Here is a 12212-nt window from a genome sequence, read left to right on the forward strand (position 1 = left end):
ACTGTATATGCTGCTGCTCTAAAAGGAATAACAGAGGTAGTTCTATTTCTTCTGACTGCTTGGTATTCTTCACCATAATTAGAATACTTTCAAATTTGCCCTTGAAGATGCACATTCCAAAAAGCAGTCAGAAGTACAATAAGACATAAGGTAGAGTATGTGATTAAAAATAATTGCTGAGTTTTTAACACTTTCCAATATGGAGTCACTGGGGGTAAATAATGTGGAAAGATTAATAAAATCTAGGATTTATTGTGATAACTTAATGAATTTATTATCAGAATTTGGGGAAAGCTACACTGGGAAAGTATTTTTCCATGTAAAAATCGGAAATTAAAAAATATTGTTAAATGTTGTTCGACAATCAGTAACATGTTCTGCCATAAGCATTTTGGAAAGAATGGCAGAACTATTGATTTAGTGAAATAACTGAGGAATTGCAGTTAACAAAATATAGAGAAGAATGGATTTAGCCATAATCATTTTGAGTGTACTGTTACATATTTTACTATTGAGTTTAAGATAATGCTGAGTAATTCCTTATCAATATCACTCCTTTGAACTAGGTTAAAAGTTACAGAATGCTTCTCGAACAATTCTTTACCTAGCCAATCTCTGTGTTCCCACCCAAAACCTAGAGAAAAAGTGAAGAATAGTAATTATAAAAAAGGCTCATTAGTTATATCTCTTCCTTTCCACTGAATTAACCAGTAATTTATGCATGAGGACAACATGTCGTCTATAGGCAAGGGATTCAACATAAGTAACTTGAAATATGTGCTAGGTGCATATTATGGATAAAATAGACACATACTCGAATTGGAGGAAATGAAAGAAACCTGTGTCAATCTATAGAGAATTTAGTTCTATTTGTCCATATGTCTGTTTGAACCACTCTTGCTCCACAGACTTCCAGAACATTTCTCCTGTGGCCTTACTTCCAAAACCAAAAGGAATGCCTTTGGAGAATTCTGTGCACAGTGCTAGAAGGGAAGTTATTCTACTTCCTTGTTCTCCCATTGATTCTAAGTCAATTTTGTCACCACCTATCTAAATCATTAGATTGATTTAAGTTAACGCAACCTGGCTGTCAGCTAGCAGCAAATTGTGCCTGAGACTAATTCCTTACCTTGATTTTCTCTTACTTCCTTCAGTCTCTCATTCCTTACCTTTCTTATCTTTCCCCACCCCCTTATCTGTATCATTATCTCTATTTCCTCTTAAAACACACAGTGCCATTAAAATAAATGAGGAACTTAGTGAAAGAATATAATATAAAAGAATGTGAGAATATTAAAAACTGCTTCAAAATCCATATCTTTAAAAGCAACTATTCCACGCTAAGGATATGAAAACTTTATGAATTTGAGTGCATAATTGCAGTTATTAAATAATAATCCGATCTGATATTGTCCCATTTTGATGATTTAACCTACATAGAACCTCTTTTTTAAAAGTAGCTTTTTTCCCCCCTGAAATGACACCTAATATTACGCCTCTAGAATCTATAGTCAAGGGTGTTTCTAAACATAGATTATTTCAAAACGAATAAATAATAGCATTCAGCATATTCATTTTGGATGTGAAAAAGTTCAGATACTTAGAATGCAGGTAAAGAGGAATGATTTTTAAAACAGGCATTTTGGGAAAGAGAGAAGGACTCTGACAGTCGAGAGTTTTATTTGTGATGATTCAGAAACTTTTGAGGGTTGAAGAAACAAGTAGCTTTTTAAATAGAAACTTTCTAGGGAAAAAAATGCTCTCTCCAGCCAGTACCATAAAAATCAGGATATTGTAGTTTCTATACACTCATTCAACTTGTTTCATTTCACCTGAAGAGACATTGTTTCAGATTTTTGAGAGTGCTCAGCAGTTCGATTAATGACAACCATCTGTAATAAAGATTCTTGAATATATTTTAAAGTAATCATATTGCCATTCCAAATAAATATTATCTTCCCTGCAAAAGAACCTCATTCCTGGTCTCATTACTGAACATTAGCTGTAGGGAAAGAAATAATGAAGTATACGACTTCAGAGTCTGCACGTGAGGCTTTAAAAGAAATTTAAGTGGTGCATACGAAAAGGCAAATGTTGCAAGAAAGTAGTACACGTTAACATTTTAAAAAATTAGTGCACCATTTCAACCACAAATACCTGTAATTTCAACCATAAATACCCGTAAAACACAAAGCGAAACAAAACCTGAAGCAACTACTCTACAGGCAGCATGCCTGCAGTTTTGCTGCACATATGTGTGCAAACGGAACAGTCCTGTGCCAGCTGAGCATTTAACATAATGCATTATTTAGCTTGCTATCCAACATAAAAAAAAAAATTATACAACATTTAAAACGGTGCATAATTATTTCCATCAAAATTTAGTTGCACTCTCTTTGGTATTAAAAGGGAGTGGAAAGGCCATTTGCAGAAAGAGGAGGAGTTGAGCGGTCCCAAGGTGGAGCTGTCTCTTGTGTTAAATGACACTGGCTGAGTAAAGCGCTCTGCTGGGGAAGGGCTTAAAGGCTGAGTCAAAAGCCAAGAAGTCTCTTTATTTACGCCTACCTCCCAGCCCTTGGCAATCTGACTAATAACAAACTGAGCTAACAAGAAAGACTAGAAAGGGAGGAAAGAGAACACTGCTGCAGCTTGGCTCTACAACCTAAGAAAGCAAGAGTGATCAATCCCAGCTCTGTGAAACATCTTGTTTATTTACTGCATTCGGCAGCTTGCAAATGGTTAACTATATGCAAAAAAGTCAGCATAGCTGTGAAGTATGCCGTGAATTTTAATTGGGGAGAAAAGGCAACTGCTTCAGGATGATCTAGTATGCACTCTGCCTGAAATATTTTCAATGAACTGCTCAGCATTTAGTCTTTGAGCAGAGCTTTTTAACTTTAGGAAGCAATGGGACCTGCCAAAAAGTGATATTTGAGAAGAAAGTACGTGGTGGTTGGTGTTTTCTTTTTTAATAAAGAAACAATTTACTTTGAACATCTCTTCCAGCTGTGCATTACAGATAACGTCAGGAAGAGTCTCTGCTTTACAGGTAAGATGAATGTTTCCAGGCTTTTCTAATACCTATCTTTGCATTATCTTGAAGTGATTGAATTTGTATGTTTGCCCTTTAAAAAAAATAACTTTGCATTAAAAGCTATCCGGTTTCATTTTTACTCATTGGCACAACTAATGCTGTAGCAGATGCCTGTTTTCTCTGAGCAGCAGACAGTCCAACAGCTGGCTGTACAGAAGAACCAACAAAATAAGATGCCCCTATTTCTTGCAGAGCATGCAGTTTGTTATTTGGAACTAACTACGTGTGCTTTCTCAAGGAAAGATCACTTCCAAGCACCATTGTTGAATTTAAAATATAAGCAGAATAGTAAAATATTCTTGGTATTTTATAAGCTACTTTTAGTGTTTCCTGGCTTGAAAATATATATTTTCTGAAACTACGTAAATGGAGATTTTTTTTGACCTCTTTCACATTGGATCAGATGTTATCAATACAGAACCAGTCTTCAGATTTGTGTGCATCTCTGAAAAGATTCAAAACTGTTCCCTAGGACATTGTGAAGAACATAAAATGGATAAAAGATTAAAACAATAGCTAGAGATTGTCATCCGGAAGTTATTTCCTTTTTTCTCAAGATGCTGTGTCTGGTGAAATGAATCATATTCTTTCCTAGTAATCTATGAAGAAGTACTTTTAGTGTTTGTGGAAGCTAATCCACAAGTTGAGGACTCCAACTACAAGCTGTTGGATTCTAAACATAGACTCAGAGCTGTTTAAAAATCAATCTCCCTATGGAAAAATTCAGTCTGCTAACTTTTCCTTTATCTAGAAAGGCACTATACTGTTTTATTTCTTCAGCTGTCTTTTACCATTCAGAAACTTCATAATATACATGTTTTCAGTAAAACAATGTATTTTCATGGGATGAATTTTTTCTTCGGGATTGTTGATTGGGTTTGGGGATGTTCTGTCTGATCTGTTACATCTATCTGATAGTGAATTTTAGGTAGATTCAAAGTTATTGTTCACATTCCATTATAAAATAAATAAAAGCAGATACAATATATTTGGAAAAGTTGAAGAGTTTTGAGATATGGTGTTTATCTTTCAATTTAATTTATATAAATTTAAGGTACATTAAAGAAAAGAAATGCAATTAAATAAGAGTTATATGTATTTATCTTGTCACTGCTGTCATCTCAGAGTTAGAATCTTTCTAAAGGATTGCTATTTTAGACACGTCTTAAAATTTTAAGGAGTTGGAATATGTGGTGTTGTTATCCTGAACTGTCATTTTTTATTTATCAAATTAGAGGTACCCTCAAATGTTTTAGTATAGTGCAGTTTGTTTGAGAGTTCACTGTGTCTTAAAGCGTTATAATGAAGGAGATCTACTGCTTAATTATGTGATGACATTCAGTGCCCTAAAGCCAGTTTCAAGACCTCATTAGAAAGTCATTTGCCAGAAGTTTATGTGAGGCATTGTTTTTCTTTTTATAATAGCTAGACATGTGTTTTAAAGCTCAATTTTTCTTCTTTAGGTTTATGATATTAACCTTATTCAGAATTTAAAAGCAGCAGGAAATATCCTACCTTTAGAAATTCAGTGGAGTGTGACAGGTGAAATTTTAACAGGCACTCTTAACCATAGATCTCTAATACTATCAAGCTTATACCAACTGCCCTAGACAGCATAGTTAAAACAATTTTTTTTTTTTATAGTGATCTACTTTCTTACATGGTCAGAGACTTATTTTCCTCCGGGTTTTTAAATAGATAATAAAATTAATAAGTATCTTGAGCCAAAATCAAAGCAGGTTAAAACATCGACACAATTATTGGATGGTATATTGTGACATCCAGTTCAAAAACATAAATAAATAAAGGAAATGTATTACGTATGCATGCCTGTATACATAGATGCATACATACATTTTTTTCTAACTTTTTCTAATATTTTTGTGTTCTCTATTGTTTTGTCTGCTTCTGGCTAATATCACATATTTGTCTTATACTGTAATCCTTTAGGATTAGTGTCATCAACTTTGTGGTTAAAAAAAAAGTCAGGGTCTTTGCAAACATACAACTTTGCATCATATCAAGGTATCCATGGTCCAATTAAGCAGCACCTCTCTCATCTATTAAAATGCAGTTTATTTGGAAAATGTGAATACCACCGTTGATAAAATATTTTAAATTCTCCTTGACCTAAATTTTACATTTTTATCACAGTGCAAGTTAAAAGTGAACCAAAACGTGCTTGTCATGGTATTAGAAAAAGATAAGAGAAAATGTAAGTGTAGCAAGGTATTCATATTTTCTGAGTAATTAATATTTTTTCCTTTTTAGAGGAAACCCTATTATTTTGTAATCACCAGGCTCATCTCCTCCCTGCCTCTGCCCACTAAAGCACATTGCTGTTGCATTTTGTTTTACAGAATCAAATTTCATCACATGACAACATGAAGCTGTGGATTCATCTCTTATATTCATCTCTCCTTGCCTGTGTATCTTCACAGTCCGAATCTCCAATGTCCTCAGCCAGAGGTTCTTGTGATTCTCTTTGCAACTGTGAGGAAAAAGACGGTGCAATGCTAATAAATTGTGAAGAAAAAGGTATCAAGAAGTTATCCCAAATAAGTGTGCCACCATCACGACCTTTCCACCTAAGTTTATTAAATAATGGCTTGACAATGCTTCACACAAATGACTTTTCTGGGCTTACCAATGCTATCTCAATACATCTTGGATTTAACAATATTGCAGATATTGAGACTGGTGCATTTAATGGCCTTGGCCTTCTTAAGCAACTTCATATCAATCACAATTCTTTAGAAATTCTGAAAGAGGATACCTTCCATGGACTGGAAAACCTGGAATTCCTACAAGCAGATAACAATTTCATTACAGTGATTGAACCAAGTGCCTTTAGCAAGCTCAACAGACTTAAAGTGTTAATTTTAAATGACAACGCTATTGAGAGTCTCCCTCCAAACATATTTCGGTTCGTTCCTCTAACCCATCTAGATCTTCGTGGAAATCAGTTGCAAACATTGCCTTATGTTGGTTTTTTAGAACACATTGGCCGAATATTGGATCTCCAGTTGGAGGACAATAAGTGGGCCTGTAATTGTGACTTATTAGAGCTAAAAATTTGGTTGGAAAACATGCCTCCGCAGTCTGTAATTGGTGATGTCGTATGTAACAGCCCTCCATTTTTCAAAGGAAGCATACTAAGCAGACTAAAAAAGGAATCAATATGCCCCACTCCGCCAGTGTATGAAGAACACGAGGATCTATCAGGATCATTACATCTGGCAGTAACGTCTTCAATAAGTGATAGTCGCATGTCAACCAAGACAACATCCCTTTTGAAACCAGCCACCAAAGCACCAGTTTTGATACCCTATATTACAAAGCCATTCACTCAACTTCCAGGACCCTACTGTCCTATTCCCTGTAACTGCAAAGTACTATCCCCATCAGGACTTCTAGTACATTGTCAAGAGCGCAATATTGAAAGCTTATCAGATCTAAAACCTCCTCCACAAAATCCTAGAAAGCTTGTTCTAGCAGGAAATATTATCCATACATTAGTGAAGTCTGACCTAGTGGAATACTTCACTTTGGAAATGCTTCACTTGGGAAACAATCGTATTGAGGTTCTTGAGGAAGGATCATTTATGAATCTAACAAGATTGCAAAAGCTCTATCTAAACGGTAACCATCTGACCAAATTAAGTAGAGGCATGTTCCTTGGTCTCCACAATCTTGAGTACTTGTATCTTGAATACAATGCAGTTAAGGAAATATTACCAGGAACCTTTAACCCAATGCCTAAACTTAAAGTCCTCTATTTAAACAATAACCTCCTACAAGTTTTACCACCACATATTTTTTCAGGGGTTTCCCTAACGAGGATAAACCTTAAAACAAACCAGTTTACCCATCTCCCTGTAAGTAATATCTTGGATGACCTTGATTTATTGACTCAGATCGACCTTGAGGACAATCCCTGGGATTGCTCCTGTGACCTGGTTGGATTGCAACAATGGCTACAAAAATTGAGTAAAAACACGGTAACAGATGACATCCTCTGCACTTCTCCAGAGCATCTGGACAAAAAGGAACTGAAAGCACTAACTAGTGAACTCCTTTGCCCAGGTTTAGTCAATAACCCATCCCTGCCAACTCAAACTAGTTACATAATTGTCAGTACTCCTACAACCACAACCACAGCTGATACCCTTTTAAGATCTCTTACTGATGCTGTACCACTATCTGTCCTAATATTAGGGCTGCTGATTGTGTTCATAACCATTGTGTTCTGTGCTGCAGGGATAGTGGTTCTTGTTCTCCACCGCAGGAGAAGATACAAAAAGAAACAAGCAGATGAGCAGATGAGAGACAACAGTCCGGTCCATCTTCAATACAGTATGTATGGCCATAAAACAACTCACCACACTACTGAAAGACCCACAGCATCACTCTATGAGCAGCACATGGTGAGTCCCATGGTTCATGTCTATAGAAGTCCATCCTTTGGCCCAAAGCATTCGGAAGAGGAAGAAGAAAGAAATGAGAAAGACGGAAGTGAGGTGAAACATCTCCAAAGAAGTCTTTTGGAGCAGGAAAATCATTCACCACTCACAGGGTCAAATGTGAAATACAAAACCACAGATCAATCAACTGAATTTTTATCCTTTCAGGATGCCAGTTCATTATACAGGAACATTTTAGAGAAAGAAAGAGAACTTCAGCAGCTGGGAATCACAGAATACCTAAGGAAGAACATTGCTCAACTCCAGCCTGACATGGAGGTTCATTATCCTGGAGCTCACGAAGAGTTAAAGTTAATGGAGACTTTGATGTACTCAAGGCCAAGGAAGGTATTAGTGGAACAGACTAAAAATGAGTATTTTGAGCTTAAAGCTAACTTACATGCTGAACCTGACTACTTAGAAGTCCTGGAGCAACAAACATAGATGGAGAGATTGAGGGCTTTTGCAGAAATGCTGTGATTCTGTCTTAAGTCCAATCCTTGTAAATAAGTGCCTTACATGAGTGTGTCATCAGTCAGAACTAAAGCACAGCAGTAATCCTATGGGAAAAAAAGAAGAAAAAGAAACTCAGGGATCATTGGGAGAAGCCATTGCATTGTCTTCAGGCAATTTTGCCTGCCCCTAATAAAATAAATCCTTGCATGTAAATCATCCAAGGATTACAGTAGTATTTCTCCAAATACTTAAAAGTGTTTCAGAAAAGTCCTGTTGCACATCTAAAAGGGTTGAATATTTAAGCAACCCTTGTTTTCTTGAATTACTTTACCAGTGGATGAAATAGAATTGGGTTTTGTCACTTAAAAGTTATACCTGTATATGTAGTTATAATATGTAAGGAATATATTGTTTATATAATCAGTATATACCACAAAAATGTACATTGTTAGATACACCTAATTTTCTTGCAATAAAGGCAAAAGGAACTGGAACTTTAAAATTATGACTGGTAATAGTAAAGAAAAAAAAATAGAAGGTTGAATTATATAGTCTATGAGTGGCCCAAAACTTTGAACATTTGAGGGTTAGAAAAATGTCACTGCTATGCTTTCTGAATTTAAAATAAGAGTCACTAATAGTTCAGGTGGATGAATAAGCAAACTTTTTTTGGTTTTTCTCCACATTTTGTGTGGACAATCTTTTTGTCAATGCTGCTGTGAACTAAGGTATGTCATTTGTGCTCAAAGTTTGATTCTTGTTCTTGGGATATTTTTAAAATGCTACTGATATTCAACTGTAAATATGATTAGTGCATAAATTAAGTCTGGTTTCTTTCATAGCATTAATCCTTTGTAAATTTGAATGACCATGATAGAAATATGTTTCTTGTGGCAAGTAATAATTCACAGGTATAAAACAAATAGGAAAAATTGTGTTTTTAAAAATTCTTATTAATGTAAACTGATAGTTGCCATAAATTAGTAGCAAAAGGCACGTCTAAGGGTAAGTGGTTTAAGTTGCCTCAAGAGTGGGACAATGTAGCTTTATTTTACAAGAAAGTATAGCTAGATTTCTATGAACTATTTATTCTGTACAGTTTTGTATATTTTTGGTTCACAAAGGTAATTATTCTTGGGTGCCTTTCAAGAAAATTAAAAGTACTGCTCACTACAATAAAAATAAAATGAAAACTCTCTTTTTAATGAACTTTCTTCAATTAGTCTGATCTGTAATTCAATCAAGTCAGGATTAACACATACACATGCGTGCACTCATGCACATGCATGAGAAGGAGATTTCTGTTTGTTGTCCACACAGAAGCCAAAGAAGCCATTTAGTGTCTGCGTATGACTGACATGGAGCCAAACCTAAGTCTGACCAGTAGTTCTCCCTTTCAGCAAATCCTTTTCCCACTCAATACAAATGAAAGTGATTTATTTTTCTTCTTTCTGATTATATAATCAATGATACAGCAGATTTTCACAAGGCAAAATGGAATTAATCAAGGTGATCTAGTTCTGTTTTCTGAACACCATGCATATCCATCCACAGGGTTGAAAGGAACGTATTTCAGATTAGAAAGACTTTCTTTAATTTAGTTAACACTATTATAGTGCTCCCTGAATGTTCTATTAAATGTTTTGGTTTTCAATACTCAACTGTCCGCAATGCTAGCAAATCGTACATTATTTCCTTGATCTTGAATAAGAAGCCTTTCCGTTGATAAAAACAGTAGGAGTCCGTGCTGCCTGGTATGAAGACTAATTATGTGTCTATTATGAAGTCATATCACTAAGTTTTCTTTTAAATAATTGCATATATTGATAGAAAACAATTAATAATTATGTATTAAAAGGCTGAAAACCTAAATTTCTCCATGAATGCCCAAGGCTGGAAAGAACAAAGATGAGAATTCTTTTTAAAGTTACATTTACCCAGGGGAAATCTGGGTGCACATGGGTTGCTATATATATTTATCCACTAAATTTATTCAGCACAATAATGGGTAATGAATACTCCAAAGCATGATTTTAAAAGTTACATTCTAAAGAGAAGAACAAAGCAAGAGCAGACTCCATGGTACTGCATTCCTAGTCACTAAGAAATATCTGCCAATATTTCCTGATTTCAATCAAGTGCACAGAGGTAGTAGAAAGACTAAAGAAATTCCAATGCCTGGAGGACACTTGGAATGAGTCCATGAATGCAGACAGAGACACGTCCTCAGGAACATTCTTCTCTTTTGGGTGGGGGATTTTTTTTTTTTTATTCATTGTTTATTGCCTAAAGTGATAATATTCATTCCTCAACTTATCTCAGGATGGAAGAGAGTCGTTTATGAAATCATGTAAATATATCCTCCAAGTTAAATAAAACTGCAAAACTAAAATGCTATGGGAGTCTGGATATAACTTATAATGATGTAGAAATCATTATGGTTTCCAAAGGGTAGGGAATTTTAAAGGCTTAAATGTTTCATTCATGATGGGATCTTTCTTATGTGATTTGCTTCCCTTTTAGAAGTAGTTGAGAGTTGAAAAAGCTAGTGACGGTCTTTAATTCTTAAAGGGTCTTATGACCTGTGATAATCACTCAGAACTTTGATGATTTTACCTGCATTTTCTATTTCTTCTCACTTCCACTAACAACAAATTTTTATTACAGTCTCTGATTCTTTACTTAAGTGGCCAGTGTGGTTTCTTTCTTCAACTAATTGTTAGATTCAGAGTCCCAAGTCTGAATTCAGTACCCCCAGCCTTATTCCGATGTACCTAGGCATTCTAACAAATAAACAAAGAAACATAATTATCCTAGTTTTTTTCTTGACTTATATAGAAATTATATTTTGCTCATTGCATATCAGTACAAATTCTGATTCATATCTGAATCTTGAATTTTTGAGTATAGTGATACTAGTGTATAATCATACCAGATCAAGTCTTTTTATTTATTTATACATCTATTTATTTATTTGAGAGAGAGAGGGAAAGAGAGCGAGCAAACACATGAGTGGGAGAGGCACAGGGAGAAGGAGAGAGAATCTGAAGCATACTCCATGCTAAGTCCAGAGCCTGATGTAGGGCTTGACCTCAGGACCCTGAGAGCACAACCTTGAGATCAATGACCTGAGCCAAACCCAAGAGCCAGATGCTCAACTGAATGCACCACTGAGATGCAGTCAAGAGTTTTAATTCTCTCTATCTGTTAGACGTAGATTGTATTAATCTTTATTTAACAAATCACTTGTCACTAAATTACCATGAAAAGGCTTACTGTAAATACATATTATTCTTCAGATAATCTTCCACTGGTCTCCATACTAGGATGGAAATTTTACAATACATATGAGAAAGGATTTTATCAATCCTGGTTCTCCTTCTTGAGTCAATCTCTGACATCATGAAGGAAGCCTGTCCTTCCTGCTCTAATAGTAAGTAAACTGAAGTACCAGCTAATTGGCCCTTAAGCTGCCTTGATGCTTTCACCCAATTAATTTAAAAAGCTTATGCTATTATCTGGGATTGAAAAAATGTGATATGAGTGTCCCTTGTCATTAGAATGCAACTTTTAAAAATATAAATAATAAAATGAGAGTCTTAATATACATGTAATTTATTTTATAATTTTTCTTTTTTAAGTTATTTTGTATGTTTGTTTTTCTATGATAACTAATGTATAATCAAAGTATTTCTAAAAGAAGATGGATGCTACTAGCTTGCAAAATTGTTTGACAAGCCACTCTGGAAAACAGTGTGGAGGTCCCTTAAAAAGTTAAAAATTGAGCTACCCCGTGACCCAGCCATTGCACTACTGGGTATTTACCCCAAAGATACAGACGTAGTGAAGAGAAGGGCCATATGCACCCCAATGTTCATAGCAGCATTGTCCACAATAGCTAAATCGTGGAAGGAGCTGAGATGCCCTTCAACAGATGACTGGATTAAGAAGATGTGGTCCAATTATACAATGGAATATTACTCAGCTATCAAAAAGAACAATTTCTCAACATTTGCTGCAACATGGATGACACTGGAAGGAGATAATGCTAAGTGAAATAAGTCAAGCAGAGAAAGACAATTATCATATGGTTTCTCTCATCTATGGAACATAAGAACTAGGAAGATCGGTAGGAGAAGAAAGGGATAAAGGAAGGGGGGGTAATCAGAAGGGGGGGATGAAGCATGAGAGACTATGGA

The 12212-nt window shown here is 35.3% G+C and overlaps 1 protein-coding gene across 1 annotated transcript; it reads left to right on the forward strand.

Moving 5' to 3' along the window:
• The first annotated feature begins 2482 nt into the window (after positions 1-2482).
• Positions 2483-8936, forward strand: SLITRK6 (SLIT and NTRK like family member 6). Its single transcript, XM_026493465.4, has 2 exons — positions 2483-3049; positions 5455-8936. Exon 2 carries the CDS (start codon positions 5479-5481, stop codon positions 7999-8001), a length of 2523 nt encoding a protein of 840 aa, XP_026349250.2. The 5' UTR covers positions 2483-3049; positions 5455-5478; the 3' UTR covers positions 8002-8936.
• Positions 8937-12212: the final 3276 nt, after the last annotated feature.

This window comes from Ursus arctos, unplaced genomic scaffold (genome assembly GCF_023065955.2).
Source record: "Ursus arctos isolate Adak ecotype North America unplaced genomic scaffold, UrsArc2.0 scaffold_10, whole genome shotgun sequence".
Lineage (NCBI taxonomy): Eukaryota > Metazoa > Chordata > Mammalia > Carnivora > Ursidae > Ursus > Ursus arctos.